The 26795-nt window shown below is 37.6% G+C and overlaps 1 protein-coding gene and 1 long non-coding RNA gene across 4 annotated transcripts in view; one reads left to right on the top strand and one right to left on the bottom strand.

Annotated features, from left to right (window-relative positions):
* Nucleotides 1-1173: 1173 nt before the first annotated feature.
* Nucleotides 1174-15000, top strand: LOC105437217. 3 transcript variants are annotated; one of them, XR_004066790.1, is made up of 9 exons: nt 1174-1319; nt 8535-8648; nt 9393-9482; nt 10103-10240; nt 10981-11086; nt 11631-11740; nt 12457-12581; nt 13603-13652; nt 14416-15000. It is a non-coding gene; the product is annotated as an uncharacterized LOC105437217 (long non-coding RNA). The 3 variants fall into 3 exon arrangements; XR_004066791.1 differs by lacking the exon at nt 11631-11740; XR_004066789.1 differs by lacking the exon at nt 12457-12581.
* Nucleotides 15001-15736: 736 nt separating this feature from the next.
* Nucleotides 15737-26795, bottom strand: part of LOC579906 (histone acetyltransferase type B catalytic subunit) — a 12529-nt gene continuing 1470 nt past the window's right edge. Inside the window, exons 2-10 of the mRNA XM_779998.4 lie at nt 25679-25765; nt 24984-25059; nt 24395-24518; nt 23015-23316; nt 22282-22386; nt 21188-21294; nt 20307-20458; nt 18610-18726; nt 15737-18133 (exon numbers count right to left, since the gene is read on the bottom strand). Of these exons, the coding sequence (XP_785091.3) occupies nt 17963-18133; nt 18610-18726; nt 20307-20458; nt 21188-21294; nt 22282-22386; nt 23015-23316; nt 24395-24518; nt 24984-25059; nt 25679-25765 (1241 nt within the window). The 3' untranslated portion in view covers nt 15737-17962. The remainder of the gene's footprint in view (nt 18134-18609; nt 18727-20306; nt 20459-21187; nt 21295-22281; nt 22387-23014; nt 23317-24394; nt 24519-24983; nt 25060-25678; nt 25766-26795) is intronic.

Here is a 26795-nt window from a genome sequence, read left to right as displayed (position 1 = left end):
GTAAATAGGCCTCTGCCCCCTGGACCCCATCAGGAGCCCTATGACGGGCCCCTGACTGCTCATCTGACCATAATTAAATGCCTAAATCCCCTGAGCTTCATGTCGCTCTGCCCCTGGACACCACGTCAATTTACGCTCCATTTCGCTCTACCTGATCCTATATATTTTAGCGGCTTAGCCCCCCGTCCCCCCCCCCCCTTCCACTTTGAAAAGCGTTCCGCGGGTTCTGCATGTAACATGAGAGAGTGGTGGTGATGCAGATTTATTTAATGCCCCCCCCCCCCCAAAAAAAGACCCTAATAATGGCGTATCGCAAATTTTCCGAAATGGACATTAAAAGTATTATCACACATGGATGGATGCAGGCACTAATGCTGGGGGGGGGGGGGGGAGGGTTGGATTTTTTGTAACATGTGTATTTTAGAGGAAACCCCCCCCCCCCTCCCTCAAATTTAGTTTTTAATAAAAAATAAATTTAAAAGAAACTTCTTTTCTTTTTCGTGCTAAAGGGTGACCAAAAAAAGGTGACCTTACCCCCCCCCCCCCCCCCAAACTGAACGAAATATCGGTCGACCAAATTTTTTTTGGAAAAAAAATGTGCCCCCCCCCCCCCCCCCCCCCCCCCCCCCCCCCCCCGCTTATTCAGTGACTGCTGAGTCGTTGCGAAATTTTTTATCAAATAAAATGTGTTCTTACCCCCCCCCCCCTGCTTATTCAGCGGCTGGCTGAGTCGTTGCGAAATTTTTAATTTTCAAATTTTAAACCCCCCCCCCTCAAAAAATTCCTGCGTTTGCTCTAGCCCCTTGGAAGGGACCTATTAATTAAAGTGTGGGGCTTGGGTTTGGATACTTTGTGTAACCATATAATGACTACCGCTTTAGATTTAATTGAATAGCAATTTATTTTGTTGAAAGATTGTTTAAAGTAGATCTAGTCTAGTCAGAAAAAAATACAAATGAGCAACTAACAAAGTGATTTAATTGAATAGCAATTTATTTTGTTGAAAGATAGTTTGAAGTAGTCACAAAAAAATACAAATGAGCAACTAACAAATTTATACTTTAATTTATATCATTGTGACAGGATACATAATTTTAACATTACAGGACAGGGAATGGATGGGTATACTGTACGTACAGTACTAACACATTTTGGTCTTTTGTGTATAAATCCAGCAGCAGGTATACGAGAAACGTTTAGCTAGCTGCCCAGGCCAGGCAAGTGAAAAGCAATGTGGTCCGAGTTGTGAGGCCAGAAAAAGACATAATTTGCTAGGACATAGGAACCATAGGACTACGAGGATGGTTGATGTGGACATGGTATGTGTTTAACAAAGAAATTGAAGAAAAAAAAGAAGAAAAGGTTGAAGCCGTGAAGGTCAATTCGAGAGAGAGAGAGAGAGGTTAGGCAGAATGATAATTAATTGATAGACCGCGCGCAACACCTAATCCTATACATTTCCAATGCAAATGGTCGTGGTAGGATCGCGGACTTGGTCTTGGGCGTGGTGCGGTGCATGCCTGGTGGTGGGCTTTTGGGCGTTTGTTCAGAAACCTATCCAAAATTTGTCCCGTAACTCCGACCTGGAGATACCCTAAAACATACCAAAAATGAAGTAAATATTCATTAAATCATAATGTCCAAATAAAGATCATGAGTTTAAAGTTATGTTTAGAGGTCTATTACCTGTTTCGTGTCAATTTTCTTGTTATTTTTGGGATAAACACACACTTTTTCACAGGTTTCACAGCAAAGAGCTGCACAATACAAGTACTAGACCGAATTTTCCGTCTCGTTCGTTAGCCTCTTATTGGGGTAGGGTCGGCCGGCTCTCTCTTTAGAGACGGAAACCCGTCTATACACATTCCCTTGATAACGCCACGGCCATTTCAGGTCGTAGCGTTTTGCCCCCAAAATCCCCCAAAATGTCATTTTACCTCGTGCGCCATCTACACGTTCGTAATGACGTTATCACAGTTTTTCCTTCATAATCATTTTTGCCTTCAGCGTAGACTAGAAGGGATGAGATTGATTTAGATGACTCCGGCAGCGAGAGTTTAACACGGCTTGCAAGATTTTCAACATGGATGTCGATTTTGACCCATAATTTCCTTAAAAGGGATCATTAAACGGATTATTTCAATCAAGTTAGTAAGTGGAAATGATGGTTTATAGCCTAGGCCTAATTTACATTTGGATATACACGAGGTAAAATGACATTTTGGGGGATTTTGGGGGCAAAACGCTACGACCTGAAATGGCCGTGGCGTTATCAAGGGAATGTGTATAGACGGTTTCCGTCTCTAAAGAGAGAGCCGGCCGACCCTACCCCAATAAGAGGCTAACGAACGAAAGAGACGGCAAATTCGGTCTATACAAGTACATACCGATGGTGGTTTGCGGGCGGGCGCACGCCTGTGAAGTTATCTACCGTAATGAGGATCTGAGACAAATACGGTAGATAACTTCACACAGGCGCTCCCTCGCCCACAACCACCATGCATCGATACGTACTTGTATTGTGCAGCGGTTTGCCGTGAAACCTGTGAAAAATTGTATACCGGATTACTGGTACTAAAATCGATGTTTATAACGTTTATCCAAAAATAACAAGAAAATTGTCACGAAACAGGTAATAAACATAACGACTTTTAACTTGTGATCTTTATTTGGACATTTAATGAATATTTACTTATTTTGGATGATAGGTTTCTGAACAAGCGCCTGCTTTTTTACTGAGGTTTAGACTAGACTAGACCCTATGTTGGATTTTTCCTAAATTCTAGCCAAGTTTAAGTAACTTAACTTTACCAAATTTTCGTTTTGCAAATAGCTTTTCTAGCTCTTTCATGACATCCAGATGTTGTGTGCCTTGATAGGTTGTGTATCTGGACGGTTAATTTAATTAAAAAAGAATAAAACTGCAAATGCAATTTGTAATTAGTTCTAGTCTAGGCTTTTTACTCGTGACTCTGGCGCACATATGCCACATAGAACTTTACGCATTGAGCGCTGTACGTTGAGATTATCTGAAATAACGTGCTCTCATTGGCCGATCCGCTCGAGAGGTTTCGAATTTAAGTGAGAGACTCGCAGAGGGCTCACTTATAATGCAGAGAGCGCAATGACAATGCCAATACGTAACACACAGACATGTTGTCATGCTTTAAATAGGGTGTCTGATCGCCATTACATTTTGTGTGCTAAAATCCTTCCCATAGGCATAGAGATTGCACGGATCCGGGCTAACTCGGCCAAGCTGCAAAAACTGTCATTTTTTGTCATTTTACCCTAACCCAGTAACCCTAACCCTAAACCTAACCCACTACAGTTTGCTTAGCCATGGTTCTGATTGCGCGACGTCATGCCTCGTTCAGCGAGGCATGCGCACATCTGTCCAATGGTACCATAGTAGCCGACGAAGATCCGCTATCTGTATATAGTTATGTTATCGGATCATATATCGAGTACTTCCTACCTGATTCACTGAAAGCCCGTCCCACAGTGCACTTTAGAAATGACATCATGGCATTATTTATAGCCCTTTAAGTTGGGGCTTTGATCGGATCAGAAGATCGGAGCGACACCCTCGCACCTGTGATCGGTATCGGCAAAATAAAATCGGCAGAATTTTTTTTTTTCAAATTATTTTTCAATGACGAAAATTTTCAAGTTTTTGGCTATCAAATGCTCAAAAAAAATTCATGGCTGGGATTATTTTGTCATTTGGAGTTGTTGTAGACTATGTTTGTTGATATTTAGTGCCTTTTCATGACTTTGAAATTAATAATATTGGTCTAAGAGAAGAGGCAAAACATGCGGGCCGCCATCTTGGATTATAATGTAGGCATGCCGCATGCATTTATTGATCGGCGATCGGAAATTATTATCCGATCATCCCTGATCGGCTCAAGATCGACCCCCGATCTGATGATCGGTTACAGGCCTAATTATTTACCTCATTCCCCATACGTTGATACCGAGATCGTTCGAGCATCATCATTTTTCCGGATAATTCTAACCTGTTAATTTGAGTTTTAGCAGCCATAGCGTCTAAATAATGTATTTTTAAACAGTAATTTTGGCTGATTTGGTATAATTTGTGAAATATTGTGATTTATTTGTATGTACATGTATTCTTGACATGTTTATCTATCAGTTGATGTTAGTTTTTTCCAAGTGCGAGTGTGTGCAAGGCATGTGCGAGAAGAGATTATTGCACATGCGATGAAATGTTGCTTATGAATGTAAGCTGCCTCATGAATTATACATATATGGATTTTACGCATGTGGTGTAGCTCAATGCAGAAGTGTTAAACTCTGTACACAGGGCATGGGATGCAAACCGTTGTGTAACCCTAACCCTTAAAGATAAAGATCAGTTCTGGTCATGAGAAAGAAACATTGTGGAATCGATCAAAAAAGGTTGAAGTATTGGTGTGTACTGCAAGGTTCTGGGATCATCAAAATGATAAGAAATTTGGCCCAGTCTTGGTAAAGTTACACAAAAACGACATGTGCGTTATATCTATCAGGTCCAAATAGATATACTAATTTACCAAATATATCAAGTAGGCGGCTTCTTGGCAAAATTTGTATGACCACGTATTAGTCAAACAAATTCTTTCACATGAATGGTAATAAGAGCTTCCATTTCAATTTTTGAAAGGGGGGCGTTTCCAAAACTGGTCTTTACCTTTAACCTAACCCTAAACATGCAAGACTGACCGTTTTTGTAGCTGGGTTGAGTTGGCCCCTGGTCCGAGTTAGCCCAACTCCAGATTGCACGCATCCCTATGCAGTTTACGTGCATGGCGCGCTCATACAATATTGGTCAATGTTTTTATTACCAAATTGAGATTCTAACGTTTACCGCTCATGATCTTGAAAGGGCCACTCTAACCCAACTAACTTAGCCTTTCAAAACATGAATACACCTCTACTTATTAATATTCCAGCCTCTGATTTTTCAGAAAATCTCTAAGTTGACCAAAAAATGATAACAACCATCCATTTTTCACAGATCTCATGCTTGCTGGGCTACGCCCCTCGAAAAAAGGTAATATGGTCGAGTGGCTTGATGACGCATCACAGGCATGTCTGATTTGTCCTACAACTAAGGATCTTACAATCTTATTGTAATTCATAAATGAAACGTACTGGGATTATCAACTACATATTATTTTTCAGATAAATGTGTTTTTTTTTCCAACTAATATCATAGTTTGCATTTTTAAAGACATTTTAATGCCTAAATCACCCTCCTTTTCAACCGGAGAGGCTCCTGCAGTGACGTCATAAACAGTTGCGCAATACAGCTCCAAAACTGGGCCTTTTTTGAGCGTTCTGAGTTTGACCCTTGAAGGAGATACTCATTAAATGAGGTTTCATATGAAAGAACAGGTTTTTCTCCATATTCCCCAAAGGGGCTCAACTCGGAACTCTAAAAATATCTTGATCAAAACAGCGATTTAAACATCGTTTCCATCATACATGTAGCTCCGAAATTCACCACTTTCATGAATTAAGCCCCCGAAGCTTTAGTTGGGCGAACTCTGGGGAGCTCCAATGCCGAAGGCGTCGGAGCTCCAGAGCCTGTTTATGAAAACGATTCAAACAGCTGGTTGGGTCCAAGATGGCGGCTCTCTTGTTTTGCCTCTTCTCTTAGACTAATATTATCAATTTCAAAAAGTCATGATTGGCATTTGATATTCAACAAACAAGGTCTACAACAACTCCAAATGACACAATAATCCCAGCTATGCATGTTGTTTAGTATTTGATAGCCAAAAACTTGAACATTTTCAGCATTAAAAAAAAAAAAAAATCCCAATCAACTTCACTGATCTGCAATCAGAATTTATTATCCAATGTCACCTGAATCGGCCAATGATTGGGTTAGTAAAATGGAAAGTTTCTTTTAGAACTTGACGATTCACATTCAATTTCATAAGGAAAATGTATTAATATCATTCATAATGAGCATAAGGGATTTAAACTCTCCTTTTATTTGTTACCATCAGCTGTATTGTTGATATTACAGGCAAACACTTCTCTAAAGTCACTTAGCTAAGTGTTATCTAGAACTCGGATAACATCATGTATCGACAAGATAACTTACCCCTCTGAAACAATTGAGTGATGTCATCTTCGTTGGTTTGCTGCTAGATGTGAATGATAATCCGACTTGTTAAATCCAAATCATATGTCCACGGTAGAATATTAGAATGGCAGAACTACAGAAATGTATGATTATAGTTTAATCAATTTGATGATGGATTCATGCAGTTAAATTCGCTTCTACAAACAACTTATTATATCACTCGGTCTGATTGTCAAAGAGCGGTCCCCCTTAATTCCATCCCCTGCTGTGGCGGTCCATACATGTCCTAATGGTCAGATATGATCATCATTACTGTATAAACAATACGAGGGGAGCCTCTCCAATTCTCCAGATGAGAGTGACAGTGAGCGAGAGGGGGAGGAGGGAGGAGACGCTATCTTGTTATGAATGGGAAAGCACTTTATTCCGCAGGATGGATTTAGGTGGTGATTAATTTGGGTTCGGGTTGGTTGGCCCGAGAGTGTCTTCCAAAGTATCATCTGTGTGCATGATGTTGGCGTTGACAAGAAAGTCAGTGTGTGTGAGTAATTGGGGGAAGAAAGCAGGAGATACAAAGGGTTTGCAGCCATGTAGGTTAATACGAAATTTCTTTTCTTCATATTTCATAGCTATTTGAGGAGTGAGGATGTACTAATGTAGATGATTTCTCTGCATAATTTCCATATTATTGACAGTAAAATATTTTTTTTAAATGATTAATCTATAATTTACTTAATTTGCAATATTAGGGCCTAATGTTTTTAACATTTTTTTCTCTCTCACCAGAAGTATCAGGAGCAATCTTAGAATTCAAATTATTTTAAGTACTATTTTGGAGGGATTAAACTATGTTGGAAGTTTAGTAGAAACATGACCACCCTCCACCCCCTCCCCCTGCTACTGTATGAATGAAAATGCAGGTCTGGAAAATTCCAAAATGTTTGTAATAAACTAAGAAAGAGTTCTTGTTAAAAATTTAAAATACAATGTAGATATGTAACGTGTGAGTAAATCTTGCATTAACTTTAGCAAACAAGAGTTCATGGGACTGAACAAATTTTTTTTTTTACATTCATCAAAGTTAATTGATTTCACATTGATGAGTGCACTATTCAAAGCAATTAGTAAATGGTAGACAATACATGAGTGTGAAAGCAGATGTTAAGTTCAGGATTCAATGTGACGGTACTGGGTTATTCATTTTCACCCCTTTCTACCAACCATCCTACAGTATGTCTCCATTTCTTGCAGAAAGCCTGCACATGCCCCATCAATTACTCTCTCATAAGGCAGGTGCTGGTATCGCAAAATCCATTTTGCTGTGCGGATTACTGAGGAATTCATGTAGTACATCATAACATGAAGCCCGGGTATTCAACTTTATTGCTGAATTAATGTAGGGTGCCTCGGGAGTGTGACACTAATTTTCTCGTACATTGAGAGCAAGGCAATGATGACAAATAGGAGAGGCATGCAGGTCTAATCCTTTTAACTCTTGTTGATAGCTTTTGTCTAGCTTTCAGGCTTTAGTTCATGGATAGGGGTAAAATTGTTATGGTTAATCATTCATGTCGTTTATGAGAAGAAAAATGTTTTAAATCAATACTGAAATGTAGTGGTCAAAGGGTCTAGAGGCTCCCTCCTTATCTTGCTGAATTATTTTGTTTGAAAATGCAATAATGCATGTATTTGTTAGATTCTATATATCAATCTGTAAAGTAATAAAAGAAATTTGGAAAGAAAGATGATTCATGAAGCATCTGAATAAATGTGAAAAATTGCAGAAATTGAAAACTGCATAATGTACATGTATCATAAATAATCATAGAACTTAATGGAAAAATGTTTCAACATCTTGAGTAGATTTTAACTGGTCAGTGCTCCAATGTCCATTACCCAAATATGCTGACACTAACACAGCCCCTTGGCAGGTGCATACAACATGTTGTATCCATTGCATTCCTATACCCAAGCTCATACATTCCATACATGTCACCATTTGTGTTGATGGATAGTCTAAAACTGCAGACCCATGTAAGGGGAATGTTATTATAGGGCTACAATTTGTGTGTAGCATGTGCTGCTGAAAGTGATACATAGTTTATTCTTGTATTTGATCTGTTTATTCAAGCCAGTATGCTTCTAAATTTTTCAGCTGTTTTCATGCACAATGTATACATGTAGCTATCCAATCCAACCGATTGCATGGAGTGGATGGAAATTAAATCTGGAATACCGAGAGGAGCAAGAAATGACTCATACTTGGGCTAATGTTAACTGTGATTCATTAGAGTCAAATGTGGGGGAAAGATATTTTGAACCAACAGCAATTGATTGTCTGTTTTTAAAGAAACAGTATTTTATCTCTTGAAAGCCGCTTTACATAGTATAACGGTTGTTTTAATTACTTTCTTTTTTATCTTGAATGCAGGAAGTGAAAAGGACACATAAGGCAGTTTTGGCAGAGCCCAGTTGAAACACTTGAAAATGTAACTCGACAAGTTTTAACAGCTGAATATGGATTTCTCTGACATCTCCTTTTTAGGTAAATAGTTAATTTAGATTATTTTTTAGAGATACCTGATGGTGAATGAGTAGGAAATGCTTTATGTGGAACTTTTAAAGATGTAGATTTCATGCAACTTGTGTTGTTGTGATTATACATTTAGGATGTATTTGAACTAAACTTACATTCTCTCAACCATGTATGACATAAGACATGTAATGTACATTTGTAATGGTGTCCCAACTCGCAAGGACGTTAATATTACGATGTAGCATACAGGTACCTTAAAAATATCCCTACCGCCCGATGATGTTAACCTATTTGTTGAGGCTAGCTGATTGTTCTGACAGTAGAGTTCCCTTCTTCTGTAACCTCCATTTTCATATTTTCTCCCTTTCAAAATCTATTCTGTGACTATGCTTCATTCTTTTAACTCTACTGGAAAGACGATTGTAAAGCAGCCACTGATTGTTCAGATTATGAGAGCTGAGGGCTTTTTTTGTTTACATGACAATTGGTTGTTTTAATATGTCCTTGCGAAAAGACATTGATATACTGACAATGCACGTTAGAGCTAAATCATGAGTTTACATAATTTTTTTTTTTTAATTTTTTTTTTTTACTTCAGTTGGTATTCTCTATCATTCTTCTTAAAAAAACTCTGTTGAGCAGGATTATGAGTTTATTATTAAAAAAAACTTTTAAAATGCTTAAATATCCCAAGTTTCAGGAAAATGAAGTATTCTCATGTGGCACAATTTTTTTTTAAGACCCTACTTTTAGGTCAATGATGGAAGAACATACTATTCATGTATTACTGGCTATGAGGCGATAGAATGTGCTGGAAGACCAAAAGAACCATGAACTTGTTTGGTAAGAATGAATTCTCTTATTTTTGATGTGGGTAGTGGTAACAAGACTTCCTAAGAACTCTATTTAATCTTTGTTCACAATATGATTTCAATAGATGACAGAGAGACCTTTACCAGAAACAAAGTAACCTTTAAAGTAATGGTAACTCATTTTGTTCCATATCAAATCACAACTGTGAAAATGAAAAACATTCAACCAAATCAGGTTTTCTATAAGACATCACAGGGTAAATATCTCAATATGAACATGTATTAGTAAGATTATGACATCGTAAATCCATTGCCCAATGATGTAAATGACAATCTTGAGGCTAGCTGGTGATTCTAACGGCAAATTCCCTTATTTTCTTCATCTTTTCTGCACTCAGCTATATTCTACCTGTATTTTCTGACTTCCTTGTCGGTATTCTTCTCTTTCTTAGTCTATGCTGAAAGGATTGCTCTCAAAAGCAGCTGATGATTTTCAGATTATGAGAGCTGAGGGCATTGGTTGCAAATCTGTAGTTCAGCTTTGTACATTCATTGTAGCAAGTACATTTTGTGTGTGCTTCCATTTGGCGTAAACTAGGTGGAAATGCAGGTTACCTGATTTTCCCAATCACTCCTTTCTGTCTCATCTAGATGATTGGCTGCCTTCACCATGCCGGGGGATGGAGCCGAGAGATGAAAACTCCAGGATGAGGATGTGAGAGGAGACGATAAAACATCACATCGATGACGCTGTGAAGTCATCAGGAATATGAGGATCTACATTGCAGTGTAAGATGGTTGACATGGCTTTACATTTGATTAAATGTTTATAAATATCTTTCAAAAATTGATAAAAAGTATATTGTATTTCCAGGATAATGCATTTTCCCCACATTACATTTATCTTTATTCCGTATAGAGTGAAACAGAGTAAATCTGGTGTCCATTTATAGTACTAGGCCCTGTAAGACTATTTGTATTCTTCCTGAATTAAATGAGATTAATTCAAAGGTAAGCTAATTCAATTGCTTGGATAGATGCAATGGTTGCCCCCCCCCCCCCCCCCCCCCATTGTTGGCTTCAGTTGTCCATGACAACTATGGGGAACCGTATTGTACATGTATTCATACTGTCTGCTGGACTTTCAACTCTGCTGTACTTTTATTTAGGTAATAATTATATATTTTGTGCCCAATGATGTAAACAACAATCTTGAGGCCAGCTGGTGATTCTAACAGCAAAGTCCCTTTCTTTCCTTATTTTCTCTGAACTCGGCTACTTTCTTTCTCCATTCTCTGACTTCCCTGTCTGTATTCTTTACTTCTCTTAGTCTTTGCTGAAAGGATTACCTTTGAGCAGCTGATGATTTTCAGATTATGAGAGCTGAGGGCATTAGTGGGGATTAATCCGTATTTTAGCTTTAGACATTCATTGAAGCAAATAAAGTCTATTGTTTCCACTTCAGCATTTACTACTAGACAATTCAGATTATCACATTTTCATAAGCTCTTCTCTTCTGTCTCCTCTAGATGATTGGCTGCCTTCACCATGCCAGAGGATGGAGCCAAGAGAAGACACAACATCACATCAATGACTCTGTGGAGTCATTGGGAATATGAGGATCCACATTGAAGTGTAAGATGGTTGGCATGGCTTTACATTTGATAAAATATTGTTTACAATGTACATTCTATAATTGGTAATGAGTATGAAATTTCTATATCATTTCTCAAGGATAATGCATTTCCCCACATTACCTTTGTCTTTATTCTGTATAAAATGATTCTGATTAACATAATTTTCAACTTCGCTATATATTTAGGTTATAATTATACATTTGTGCCCAATGATGTAAATGACAATCTTGAGGCTAGCTGGTGATTCTAACAGCAAAGTCCCTTATTTTCTTCATCTTTTCTTCACTCAGCTACATTCTTTTTGTATTTTCTGATTTCCCTGTCTGTATTCTTCCCTTCTCTTAGTCTTTGCTGAAAGGATTGCTCTATCTCAAAAGCAGTTGATGATTTTCAGATTATGAGAGCTGAGGGCATTGGTAGTGATTAATCCGTAGGTTAGCTTTGAACATTCATTGAAGCAAATAAAGTCGCTTGCTTCCACTTTAGCAACATGGAAATGCAGGTTACAAATTTTCCCAATCACTTCCATCTGTCTCATCTAGATGATTGGCTGCCTTCACCATGCCGGGGGATGGAGCCGAGAGATGAAAGCTCCTGAATGGGGATGTAAGAGGAGACACAACATATGAGAATCCACATTGCAGAGTAAAAGGTTTGGCATGGCTTTACATTTGATTAAATGTTATCTATAAGGTTTATCTCAGAGTTGATAATGAGAACGAAATTTCTATATCATATCTCAAGGATAATGCATTTCCCCCACATTACCTTATATCTTTATTCTGAATAGAGTGAAACAGAGTAAATCTGCTGGCCTTGTAAGACTATTTTTATTCTTCCTGAATTAAATGAAAGTAATACAATAGCGATCAAAGACAAGCAAATTGCTTGGATAGATGAACCCCCACCCCCCCCCCCTCCCTCCCCCATTGTTTCCTTTAGTGGTCCATCACAAATAGGAGGAACCATATTTTACATGTATTCATACTGTCTGATTGACACAATTTTCAACTCTACTATATATTTAGGTTATAATTATACACTTTGTGCCCAATGATGTAAATGACAATCTTGAGGCTAGCTGGTGATTCTAACAGCAAAGTCCCTTTCTTTCTTTATCTTTTCTGCACTCAGCTACATTCTTTCTGTATTTTCTGATTTCCCTGTCTGTATTCTTCCCTTTTCTTAGTCTTTGCTGAAAGGATTGCTCTATCTCTATCTGATGATTTTCAGATTATGAGAGCTGAGGGCATTGGTGGTGATTAATCTGTAGTTTACCTTTGGACATTCATTGAAGCAAATATATTTTCTTGCTTCCACTCTAGCTACATGGATTTTTTTATAATCTCTTCTCTCTGTCTCATCTAGATGCCTCATCATGCTAGGGGATGGAGCTGAGAGTTGAAACTCCTGGATGGGGATGTGAGTGAAGACACAACATCACATCCATGACTCAGTGGAGTCATTGGGAATATGAGGATCCACATTGAAGTGTAAGATTGTTGGCATGGCTTTACATTTGATTAAATAATGTTCATTCTATAATTGGTAATGAGTATGAAATTTCTATATCATTTCTCAAGGATAATGCATTCCCCCCCACATTACCTTTGTCTTTATTCTGTATAAAATGAAACAGTAAATCTGGTGGCCTTGTAAGACTATTTTTATTCTTCTTAAATTAAATGAAAGTAATAAAATTGCAATAAAACACAAGCTAATTACTTGGATAGATGCACCCCCCCCCCCCATTGTTGCCTTCAGCATGTCCATGACAAATGGAGGAACCATATTGTACATGCATTCATACTGTCTGATTGACACAGTTTGCAACTCCGCTGTACACTTTGTGCCCAATGATGTAAATGACAATCTTGAGGCTAGCTGGTGATTCTAACGGCAAAGACCCTTATTTTCTGCACTCTGCTACATTCTACCTGTATTTCTCACTTCCCTGTCTATACTCTTCTATTTTCTTAGTCTTTGCTGAAAGGATTGCTCTCAAAGGCAGCTGATGATTTTCAGATTATGAGAGCTGAGGGCATTGTTCTTTAGACATAGACATTTCCGAAGTGAAGAAGAAAAAAAATTCTTGTGTCACAGGAAATATTCAGTTCAAAATTGAGTGTTCACAAGTAGATGGAAGTTGGCTGATTGAAGTCAGTTTTGTCTCCCTCAAACACTTCATCTGTTAAATATGGTCCGATTTGTGTGTAACTGTAACATACATGAGTATCTTAGGGCAGCTTGGCTAAAGCCAGGGTAAAAATAGAACATTTTGAGCACCTAAAGCATCCCCTGGGATGGATATATGCATAATATAAAGTAGCTATTACTACTATTATTATTATTAAACACACATTTTATGTAGCACACTGCCATACATATTGTTAATTGACTTCCTACCAGCTCTTCGTGTAGCCAGAATAGTTACCAATCAAGGGTTGATATTTTCTATACTACCCTACTTTAATGTTATTATTTCATTGTATCTTATTTCTTTTCTCCATGTAGATGCTGTACAGTATCTGGATAATCTGTTCCCCCATCTCGGTTGCATCAAGGTTAGTAAACCATGTACTATGATATTGCAATTTCTGTCAACTCATAACAAAAAGCGTATATTTACAATTAATTTAACATTTTCAAATGGGGGGGGGGGGGGGATTCGTACTCTTTATGCAATTCTGAAAGTACTAGTATGTTGATTTATCGAGAAAAAAATTGTATTTCATTACATTCTTTATTCATTCTTCAGTTTATTTAAAAATCATGCAAACATTAATATATGTACAAAGCATTTCAAGATAAAAAAGGGTGTGTATGTTGTGAGGCAATGTTTTAATCATGAATAGATATCTTATTAATTATACAACAGTAATATTCTGATAATGCTGGTGACAGAATATTATTAAGTCTTGAGACTGCCCTGTGATGACAAAAGATGCCTTATTCAGAAACTGGGGTGTGAACATCCCATCCTACACCTTTCTTACATTCTAATGCTACTCTTCTCATGCTCTTGTTTCTCTTTTCTTTCCCATCCTTATTTTCACTCTGATTTTCTATGGGATGTTTGCAGTTTGAACCAGTTTGGTGAGAATCAATGTCTGAGGGCACCACTTAAAACATTTTGCAAACCAATTTCGAAATGGACATTTAATGTGCATTATGAAATATTCTTATATGGTTATTGTAGGGACATCACTCATATTATGTTGCGACTTATGTGGTGATATTTTAGGTAATATACAAGTCTCATGAGATATCTTTGACGTTTCGTTATTTGATCATTAAATTTGTCTTATTATTTCTCTCTGTCCAAAGCTTGGTGAACATCACTGGTTCATCAGATCTGCTACAAAAGAACTGGAGGACATCTTATAGCTATCTGTGAGAAAATGCGAGTGGACTTATAACTCAACTGAAGACATCTAGAGGACGGCCCCGGTGCTGTAGGAATTTTAGACCTACAGCTAGTAAACAATACAACTTTTAATTTCAATTTTGCCGCTGTAAGTTGCATGGGACATACCCAAAAGTAGGGAGACTCACTCGAGTGAAAACCTGAATAACTCACTGGCATTTTGATAGTGAGCATTTGCCAAAACCAATCTTTGAGGTTTTTCATGCTTATAAGCGATTGCTTTCCAATTCCAATGAAACTCAAAAATGTGGGAAAAACCCCCAAGGGTCTTTACATGCATTGTAAATACCCTATTATTTAGATGAACGCAACCTTACTTTCATGCCATGTGTTTAGCATAATTTTATTATGTTTGTATGAACTGTCCAGTGGTCCAAACCTTGGCAATGAGAGGCCAATACAAAACAGATTATATTTCAATTCTTCAAAGTGTACATAAGCGATGAAACGAGGTCTAGCTGCAATAAATGTTAGAAATCAAAGTATTATGGTTGTATGAGTCATTTTATTTGTTTTAACGGTAGTACTCAAAAGCAGGCTTTGTGTAAGTTGGAGTACGAATGACGTATATTTAATTTTGTTGCAATTTTTTTGTAGCTACACGGGATCTTGCATTAGCTAATTGGTCATGTGGTATAACCTGCAAGAACTCTACAACAGTTCATAAGTCCTCGAAATTTCACATCTATTTTCATGTTACATTTTCCATGATATATTACAAGCTTTAGATTTTCATCTTACCTTTGACGAGATTGCTTCTAGTGTATCATTCGGCACCTTTATTGATTTCACATTGGAAAATATAATTTTTGACTGCATTATTTTAGAAATTATGTACAAATTTGTTGTACTCGCATAATGGACGATTCTTTCGACACCTCACTTGGTCTGAATTGTCAATGGGAGATTTCCAGTACTTTTTTCCCCCTCAACCATGCCCCCTTTGAGAAAAAAAAGAAAAGAAGAGGATTCTGGGGAAAAAATGGCATCTAACAACATTCCCCCCCCCCCCTCCCTTTTGAGAAAGAAAAATTGGGAAATAATGGGGAAAAATAGGGTCAGATTTTGGCAAAGAGAGAAGAAAGGAAATCTAGCTAGTCATCCAGACCAACATATTCACTTCTAATACCTGAGCTTAAATTCAAAAATCGGCTTTCATGAATATAATTGATTCTTTACCATGTCACAAGAATAAACAAACTGTTGCACACACAAACTGAATACTGTACATGATTACGCAAATTTTAATGACGAATTGTAACCAGGTTGTATAACGTAGCATACCAGTTGAGAACCTACTCGTATTGGTGGGACAGAATAATGCCTTCAAATATTATAAAACCGTTGTTCAATCAGTCTTATTCCACATACATTGTCGTTCAGCACCAACATCAAAACAAAACTTTCCAAACACCTATTGCTAATCCTTGAGGTATTGTATTTTGTACTACCACATGTAGTACAAAATCAATTATAGAAACCATAAAGGTCAATTCCAAGTGTTTTGATGAAATATTTAAACTAATGTGAGGTACTTTCAAAACAATTAAGTTTCCTATCAACTGTACATCAAATTTAATTAGCTTTGTTAAATATTGAATGACCACAATTTCATTCTGTAACAAAGTAGATAAAATTCAATATTTCATAGATTTGATGAATGGTCGATAGGAAACACAAATTTTGTGAAAGTACCTCATAAAGGGTTAATATATCATTAATTTGCAGATTTGTATTAAAATATCTATGATATTCTCTGGAAATATCATTCCATGACACTTGGAAATGAACAAATGAAAAAACTTGACACAAAGATATCCCAAGAGGAAATTAAAAGTGTATTACCGTACTTTTACACAAAAATCACTCGTCTAATGCAAGTCTGCCAACTTATCTCCCACATGAGCCAAACTCCGGTACCATACAAACCACTTGTTTTGTTGTGTACTTAATTCTAACAATTCTACATAAAAGGGGAATCTGCATAAAACGGGTTACTTCTATTTTTCTTGGGTAAATATCATTGACAGGTTATACTTTTCTGAAACTAATTGGATAGTTACAAGTGTGTGAACCGTAAGATAGTTGAAGTGTGCGCAGAAGTGTGATATCTGATGTAAATTCATTTTAAGATAAAATTCTACTGCTTCCTCGGTTCTCACACTACCTTTCAATAAGTCTCAAATTGCTGCAAAATCAAATAGATACATATCATGCATCTTATCCAGATCCAAAGTAATTTATGTTCATTATTTCTAAGCCTACTATGATACAAAGCATACATAATAAAAGCATAAATTATAAGTTATAAAATTATGCTGTAATGATGATATGTTTGTAGACTCAATACCATCCTGTCAACCTCCATTATCAAACAAACGGTTACCTACTCCTACTACCTACATCCTCTCACAGTCGCCTTCCCTTCTATCACTGTTTTCTCCTTTTCTTTTTCGTCTTTGTCATAACTATCCAACCTTCCATTTCTTTTTCTGTCTGCTTCTCTCCACATTTCACTTCTTAAGTACAAATTTAAAGTCATTTTCTTGTATACTAATGTATATGTGAGCTTTAATATGTGGTAAATTCTATTTCTGTAAGTTCTACATTATGATTGTCTAGTATGCAATTGTATATTTTGTATCAATAATTTTGTTTTGTATTTTTTTTTTTATTCAGGGCCCTCTAGGACAGCATTTTTTAAACTGAAGTGGCAACCCTGTTTGAATAAAACTGAAAATAAATAAATAAATAAGTGGTTAAGCGCTGATCTGAAGGTGAACCCGGGGTTTTATATCTTGAGGTAGTAGAGCCTCTCTGTTCACCCAAATTATTCTTGCACATTGTTCATTAACCATAATTAATGGATGAATTTGTATAATCCATACAGCAACATAGATACTGGATGTCTAGTTTTAAGTAGACATGAATAATGTACTTGGCAAAGTGAAATGGCAACTAACAAGTAAAGGACCATTAAATGGAATTTACACATAATCACATTTGTATAAAATGATCTACTCAACAATTTCATTGTCCAATGCCATTTTATGGTGTGTAGGTGGTTGTTTTCTGTTCCAACAAAACCAAAAGCTCCCCCCTCCCCCCCCCCCCCCCCCCCAAACAAAATCTGTCCACCTGACAAGCACTTTTAAAAAGCACAGAGTAGGCCTACTCCTACTCTATATTCATGCAAACTTTTCACTAGTCTGAATGGATACAATTTAACAACTTGAAAATAATGCAAAATAGGAAGAGGAGAATGGATGAATAACCTTTAAGGTGAGCTTTCCCTAGCCAGAAATCGTCAAATTAATGCAGCGTTGGACAATAAAGTGTTCTTTTTCACATGTTCAGTTTTGGCTGCTGGCACGTCAACTCCAGAACCCTCACAGTTCTTACATCTACAATCAATTCCATGGGGTATATTTTCACAATCGACCATCATCAGTCGGACATCGAGAGGCGGTCAAGGACCTTGCGGTAGTCCTCCAGGAGGAGCTGGAACCACTTCTCAAGGGTCTGATGCCTCTCCTCCAGACTGGTCCCTTCTTCTGCTGCCGTCAGTTCCTCGGGCTTCAGCACCTTCTTCAGCTTCTCATAGTCAGCCTTTTGTTTCTGAAAGACCACAATTAATCACACAAAAATAAATACAAAACGTAGAAACAACGAACATAGACAAAAGATTCACATCTATTATTTCTTTACTATAGATCTCCAGTATTCGCTTATAACACCAACAGAATGCCAAACTATGTTATGGACTATGGCAAGTCATTACTGATGTATTTTGCACACTTCTCCTCGGTCATTCCCTGTAACATACAATATCTTCTCCCAAACCTGTCCTTGGTTACCAAGACCATAACAATTTCCTTTTTTTGGGGGGGGGGGGGAGGGGGAAGGGGTTTGTCTACAAATTACATAATGTTCTACTCAAACTTTCTCCTATCTCATCCTTACACCTGAAACTCTTCTCATTTCCCTTATCTTGTTTCTCAGCTGTCTTCTCTGACACATACATGGAGGTTTTTTTTTTAACCTCATTTGCCCCTTCTCCATTTTCCTCCATATCTGAGCAAATGAACACTCACTTGAAAAGGAATATTGAGTCTCTTCTTCACATCCAGTCTGTATGCCTTGGCATGCTCTGTGTTACTGTAGTCTGTTGATTTGAGCCGCAGGATCTCGTAAATCTTCCTCACTTGTTTCTGCAAATGAAACACAATACATGCTTAATACTTAATTGCATTAATGTCAGTTATGAAGCCTAGAGGAATATTAACTATTTACGTTTTAAGCCCCCAAAACCTTTTTGTTTTAGAAAGTTTTTCCTTTAATTAAGGTACACTGAAATGATTTGTAAGATACCTACTCTCTGAGTAGATTAGATTGCATTTTTTCTTTAAAAAACGTTAACGATTGTCTGTGATGAACCTTTTTTATATACAAGATTAAATCTTATTTCCTCATATTAAAGCCCCTCTGGACTAGTTAGGCATGGAGGGATTAGACCTCCCTGCAAGGTCACTGGCAGGTGGTTATCTCATCAAATCAGCTCTCAATTAAAGGGCATCATGGGGAATGAACGGGTACCGCTTAGGCAATGTTGGCTGTACAGAGGGCGCAAGTAGCTCATACCTGCCAACCTGAGACAAGAGAAATTAGGAGTAAATTTTTCTGGATGGACTACGAGGTCGCGAACCACCGAAGGATTGGGGTAGTAGCCCGTAGATTGGGGGGGGGGGGGGTACACAGGACTTTAGGGTCTATTTTTTTTTCTCTCCATTTTAATGGTGCAAATGGGCCATTTCCTTTAACCTTTTCGCCCCACACATAAACAATTTTTGAAATATCAAAATGTGAACACTCACAAAACTACATGTTTCACTACCCACCTCAGTTAGGAGCCCTATTTTGCAAAGGTATATAGTAGTAGTAATCCAAAATAAATCCGAGGAAGTCCGGTAAATAACAAGCTTCCACGATCGCAGTCATCGCACAAGCATTGAAGAAAACACGCCAATGTATACAGCGTTTATGCACGGTGTATCAACTGCACATGTAATATAAATACACGTGGGCTATACGCATGCAGTTACTATGCAACAACGCTGCATGTAGTGTATGTATTAGTACAACGTCCGCACACACTTTATCGATATAGCTTGCGCACGTGCTTCCATGTACTAGTACATGCAGTACATGGATAATGACTGCAGTACACGGAACTAACGATCACGTTCGGGCTGCGCTGTGTATATCTTCTATGAGCGCGAGCGCGGATGTCGGCGTGATATGGTTATCAGTGCTGTGTTATGCTTTAGTCTTATGCAACAGTCGTTTGTTTTAAAAATATTTTAAAATTAAAAAAAATCGGAGTTTTGAGGCATGCACTCGGAATTCGGAGTTGGTATGAAAAATGCGGAGGAACTCCGCCTAAATCGGGGTGGTTGGCAGGTATGGTAGCTATAAGTAGTACAGTGGGGCTTAAATGAGTAAACAAAACAACATCATACTTCCTCCTATACAATTCTAACTTTTCTTGTTAAAAAAAAAGGGATTTTTAACTTAATTAAATCTCCACTCTTTCAGATAACCTTCTAAGTACTGGTCACTGAAGAAGGACAAGTTTAATCCTGATAAATTATTCAACAGTCCATGTTCATCTGTAACTGCACAGATTCAAGAGTAACCCAATAGTGGACACAGAGGGGCAAATAAGTTTTGTATAACTTTATGCCTACTTTCAAGGTATAATACTTCCAAGGTATGATAAGTCAAAAGTCACCTTGTTCAACTTGAGTTTCTCCAGAGCTTCTTTCTCCATGGCATCACACAATCCTTTGGGGAGGTTCTCCGGTGCGAAGGAAGGAAGTTGGGCACAGGCCCTGCAGTCTATGAAGTCCCTCAGCCTTACAAAATCATCAGATGGGTCTTCCACTGGAAAGGCATATAGAACAGAAGGTTAATGAAAAATGCAAACTTCAGACAGATAATAATAATAATGGGTCCTTGTATAGCTCTCATATCTGTCGGACTCGACACCCCTCCTTTAGCATGGCTGCCATTAGGGTGGTCTAGCATTTCAAAGAATTAAGTCCTGTCAAGTTCCCATTTACATCACCTGGGTTGAGTGTGGCAAATGTAGATTATTGTCTTGCCAAAGGACATAAGTGCTGCAGCCGGATTTGAACCGCAGGCCTCGTGATCCACAGTCCGGTGACATATCCACCCGACCACGACACCTCTACATAACAGAGAGTTTTAGAGGCAGAAATCACACTTCCTAAGATACCCCTTCAATACCAAATTTAAAATGTAAAATATCAGTGAGAAAGCTGTGACAACTTGCCCAAAGGTACTCTTAAAAAAAATCATGCAAAGGTATCAGAATTTTATCAAACGAGAGTTTTGCTAACATGGTGTATAGTTCCAATATCTTTTATGCAGAAATTATGTCTACCATGTCAAAGTAAATAATAAAATCCAGATTCAAATCTTCTACACCTGAAAGTGATATCAAACGTATAATTTTAGTGATAGCTCGTTAATGCTCATTTAAACTTAATATGCCATCAACAGCCCTTGAAAGACAAAAGAATCATTCTTATTGCTTATTAATATACAAACATAGTAAAATATTCTGACATTATTTATTTCCCTCTTCACCTGTGATATCCAGCACTTCCGTGTCTTTCCTGAAGTCTGCATACATGGTCTCTAAGAATTGAGCTCCATGGCCTTGTCTTTGGAATGGTGGGAGGATCAGGACTTGACTGAAACAAGATCAAAATACAAAGATGAACGGTCGATAATCAAAACACGAAGAAGTCACTAGTGTCAACATACAAGGTTCCTGAAGAACTGAGCTCATGGTCTTGCATTCAGAATGTGGGAATGTAGAATGAGGATCACAAGAAAAGCTTTAGTCTGTATTCAGTCATTCAAATGTCATAAAGAAGCCAGACTGAAGAAATGAGCTCCATGGCATTCGTCTTTGAAATGGTGGGGGAATTATAAGAGGACTTGACTGAAACAAGATCACATCCAAAAGACTAATTCATCATGCCTTGAAGCAATAATTACACATAGGGTAATATCCAATATTTGCCTTTAAAGCAAGAATGCACTACTTGTAGCTAATTGCGCCCTCTACATAGCAAACAATCCCCTTTTTCTTATGTTAATTGAGAGCTGATTTGATGAGATAACCACCTGTCCAGTGACCTTGCAGAGCGGTCTAATCCCTCCTGGCTAAACTAGTGCAGACAGGCTATAATTATCGCAACCACAAATTTCCTGCAAGTTTCTCACTTTTTAAATTCAATGTAAAGCATGTCACAACTCTTAAGATCACAAAATTTAGCATGCATAACAAAAACTTTCATCAAATCAGTTTAGTGAAAGAACATGCTTTTTGGTCAAATTTGATATCCTGCATCAACAATGCAAGTTTCAGACCAATATGAATATGAATAAGGTTTCAGTGACACAAAGACGTAACTCCATATTTTGCCAAAATAAGTATTTGATATAAAAATGTTCAGGAAAAATGTAGGCTTTCAGGGAAACACAGACTTAACTCCACCCAACACCCCATTGAAGTCAATGGCTAGTGAAACATAGACTTGACTCTGTAAGGTCCAAGTGCTCAGTGCGCATAAACCACTTTTACTCAAAGTGGCCAAAATGGAGTTACGTCTTTGTGTCACTGACCCCTCCGTATGTTAAATAATTACACTGAAAATCAAAGCTGCACCTACCTTATCCTTGGCCTGATCTTATCTGGATAGGCATAGTACCTGTAGACCGTTGAGTAACCGACTGTTGAGTACCGCTTTGTTCCATCGTGGGGATACCTTTCAAAGCTGTGGGAGGAAATTAATTTAAACTTAAATGATTCATTAAAAATGGCTCATTTTTCTTGTGTGTACATTATCCATCAGTGATATTGTCGAAATTGATGCAACATAATTTTAATGTATACCTAAAAACCAGCTTTTGGGTAGTTTCATTCTCTGTACATACACTATGTTCAATGACAAGACTGAAAGTCTATATCTACTTCTTTGTTTTTATCATTCCTGCTTTCATTTGCATAACTGCATTACACCATAACCAGAAGTCCAGATTCACAAACATAACACTTTACTCAAGCTATCAAGGGAACAGATTGCGCATAAGTGAGGATATTTTTTTCCTACCTCTCACTACCCCCTTTTAAGGTGGCAGAAAAAACAAAAAACAAACAAACAAACAAACAAATGTCCCCCTTCCTATATTCTAATATTTCCATATTTATTATTTATTTGTAATGCAAGATTGTATAAAGCATGGTTTATATTTCCCTTTTCCTGACACACAGGTGACAATTGAAGATGAAATCTTAAGTTGAAGACCTCCTTTTTTGCTCAAACCCCTCTTCCCCTACTTTGAAGTTTAAAAAGAACAGAAATTTATGACCATGATAACATTTACATCAGAGATCCAACTCACATTGTATAGTACATCCACCTCTCATCATCAAAATCAATGTAAGAAGACGCGTCCACGAACCACCACAAGAACGTCTGCAGGTGCGAGTGGAACTCCTTGAATCCAGGGGTCATGACGTTGCACTTGTAGATCTCAAAGTGTCTCGTGGCACCGTGGGCTTCGTCTGTGTTGGAGTAGGAGTGGAGGAGGTCCCCCATCGGTTGGAAGCCGACGTCTTCGTCCAGGCTGGCGACAAACCGGTCGAGGTTGTCCATGGGCGTGATCTCCAGCTTCTCCACGATGGGCTTGAGAATGGGGTCCGCCTGGTGGAAGCATGAGAGGAAAAGAATCCACAAATCTATGTGAAACTTATTTCAATGATTTGTTAACATACTATCAATTAAAGATTACTTTCTATCTTTCTAAATAGTACTGGTAATAGTTGTCCAAATCAGAATTACGTTTAACAATTTGAAGAAGAAAAAAAATAATGCCCTAAAGGTTGAAGTTAAAGAGACATTCAACCTTAAACTGTTCAGAATCACTGTGCCCTTGGGCAAGGCACATCTACATTTGCCACTCTTCACCCAAGAGAGAATGGAAACATGTTAAGTACAAGAGCTGTGAGAACTACGACAAGTCATTGTGATTGTATATTTGCTAATTCCCTGCATGAAGTTAATGGAACACATCATGATTCTACTCCAAAGGGATTAAGGTGATGCACAGAATGAGTATGGGCTTGAAATTTCTGAAGTACAAACTAAAAGGTCCTGCAAATATCTCAGTGACTCCAAATAAGGCAGTGGCTATAAGATGTGCACAGTATAAATCCATATGAATCCCCACTGCCAAACATTTCAAATGCTCTCTGCCTCTCTCAGTTTTCTGAGACAACAACTTGTTGACAGCCATAACATGTAGTACCTATGATCTGAATAGTACATTTATAATTTGTTCTCAACTCAACATATAACCAATTCAATAAGCCCAACACACAATTTGTCTCAACACACATGATTTTCCAAATATTGCATTAGATATGGTAATTTAAACAAAGGCAATCATCCTGACTCAAGTTCTAACTAATGATATGATCATTAAAAACAAATTTTGTTGCAATGAAGGCCTTATAGATGTCATGAAGACCACATTTGCTCTAAACTGTAGACAAGCATACAAATGGTCTGATGTCTCAACGATTCAGGGCTGATTTGGATTTTCCTCCTACAAGAAGACTTGCAATAGTCCTAGACTGTTATTCTCAATATTGATGACTATTCAAAATATCAATCATGATGAATTTCAGGTTTTACGTTCATCTTTAAAGCTGTCGCAAATTCTTCCGAAATCGGATCACAGTCAAATTGTGTGTTGTCACTGTAGTGGGCTTATACTCACTTGTACTCCATCAAACTTCTTTGGATTGACCTTCTCCTCAAATGTGTATGTTAGGTAAGGTGTAAGCCTGGCTGCTGAAAAGTACAGCTGCACTTTCAGACCTCTGTATCCAAATACCGTTTCACTGCAAATCACAGAAATGTGGGATGTATTATTAAGTTATATCATACCAGCAACTAAGTGGGCCATAAAGAAAAGACACAGTATTCATGGAAAATACGATATGAAAAATATAAGTTAAACACATTTCAACAATGACCATGGGTATGAAGGGGAGATGTATGCGTCTCACAGAAATAAACACTTCATATTAGTGACTTGAGAACAAGAATGTTCAAAAACTAAAAACCAAGTTTATGGGGTTGTATTCTCCTTCCAACGTGCCAATCATCAAACTGAGTTTTTAAAATATCATTACTATTCAACTCTTACACCTTTAAACAAACCTACAATTCTTTCAGTTTCATCATTAGCCTACTATAATGAAACGTTGTTTCACGCTTCAAAACTTGATGAAATCTACAATTCCCACAATCTTAGAAGAATATCCTACCAGACTTAAAATGACTACACATTACTGAAAACTTACTTTTCACCAAAGATCTGATGTGTGAATTCAGGAGCAAAGGACCTGGTAGAATCTTCAATGTCCTCCTTAGAACGGACTAAATCAAGTTTTTTGAAATGGAAAGATCATAGAAAAGATGAGAAGTGTTCATATTTAATGTTTAAATAAACGAAATGCTTAAGACTGAGTTTCTTTCTATATTTTTAATTCACACCTGGAAACAAAAATGGTTTATAAATTTTGATCATCCAAAAAAAAAAAAAAAAAATGGGACAACATGAATAGACTACTGGTTGCTTCAATGTCCTCCTTAGAACAGACAGACTAAATCAAGTTTTAACAAATGGAAAGATCATAGAAAAAATGAGAAGTGTTCATATTCAATGTATGAATGAAGGAAATGCAAAAGAAAGACTGAATTTCATCATTTAATATTCATTCTAAATTTTTAAATCATATTTCAATGGTAACAAAAATGGTTCATACATTTTTTATCAAATTATTTTTAAAAAATGAAAAATTGAGAATCGGGACCACACAAAATAGACTACTGGGGCCCGTTTCTCGAAATTGTCATAAGTCTAACTTCTTTACTATCACGTTGAAATGTGTGTTATAGAATTAACACGCATTTCAATCGTAAAGAAGTTAGACTTATGACGGTTTCGAGAAACAGGCCTCTGGTTACTGCTCCACGAGGAGGGCAACTTACTTACCTAGCTTCATTTCTATAACATCATTAGCTCTAGAAATAAACTCCTCCAGGGCACTCCTCATGCTATCCATGTTGTTAGCTACAGCACCTGAAAGCAGAAACAGAACATTGTTTTTTTTCATGGAAAAGTTCAAAGACTGTACACCCCATGTTATTAAAGTCTTGTTATGATAAAAAGGGAAAGCAAAAATAATCAAATCCAGTTTTGAGATGATCAAAGTTAGATTTAACTACGGTAAGTCCACCTGTTAAATGATACCCTCTTTCAAGTTATGATACAATTTAAGTGAAATTTTGCCATCAAATTGTAGGGGCTCCCAACACTTAAGAGGGGCTTTAACATCACTGTTTGTTGATAAGGTTGTTTCTTCAGTGATTTTCAAGAGTTTGAGATCACACAAGAGCAGGACTCTCCTTCGGCCCATGCCGCTTCCGTTGCTGTTACAGTGTAGGTACCTTTTTCCCCCTTACTTCCCATCAACTTCCCATTAAGTGGGAGGGCAGTGTTTCCTGCAGGTTTTTAATTTTATGCATTGGACAGTAAACAAGCCTCAACATCAACTGAGAATGACGTCGACGTCGATTGAGGATTGATGGGATTCTTCCACATATCAGTAGGGGTGCTGGTCCGAGAATGAGGATTGTCTGCATAAATGAGGATATCAATGTAAACACAAACAAATTGCGTCCTTAAAAAAAAAGGATCGCCCGTATTTTTCAGACGTTTTTTTCTTGGGCGCTCTGCGGGTTTCAGGTTCCCGATCCAGGCGCTGGCAATGCAAAAAAAGGATTAGAGTAGAGTCTCCGGTTTACGGCATAGCCCGGTTTGCGGCCAGGGGTATCACTTTTCAAAATAAAATCAAAATGACTCGATAATATTCATTGAAACCTACCGTGGATTCCCCGGTAAGTTCTGCGCTGCCGAAAACGTCCGTAGCAGATGCTCTTGTCGGTACGGAGTATCCGTCAGCGATGTCGGAAATCTACGGCACCAGTCGGCGATGAAAATTCCAGCAGGTGCTTACTTTTAAGTTAAGAGATCGAGGCATGACTAGATCAATATTGTAGCTCTATTTGTCCGATATTTGTCCGATTGGAGGTGAAATTTGATGTTTTTG

This window comes from Strongylocentrotus purpuratus, unplaced genomic scaffold (assembly GCF_000002235.5).
Source record: "Strongylocentrotus purpuratus isolate Spur 01 unplaced genomic scaffold, Spur_5.0 spur5_scaffold_6, whole genome shotgun sequence".
Taxonomy (NCBI): Eukaryota; Metazoa; Echinodermata; class Echinoidea; order Camarodonta; family Strongylocentrotidae; genus Strongylocentrotus; species Strongylocentrotus purpuratus.
This window is presented reverse-complemented; position numbering and strand designations above follow the sequence as displayed.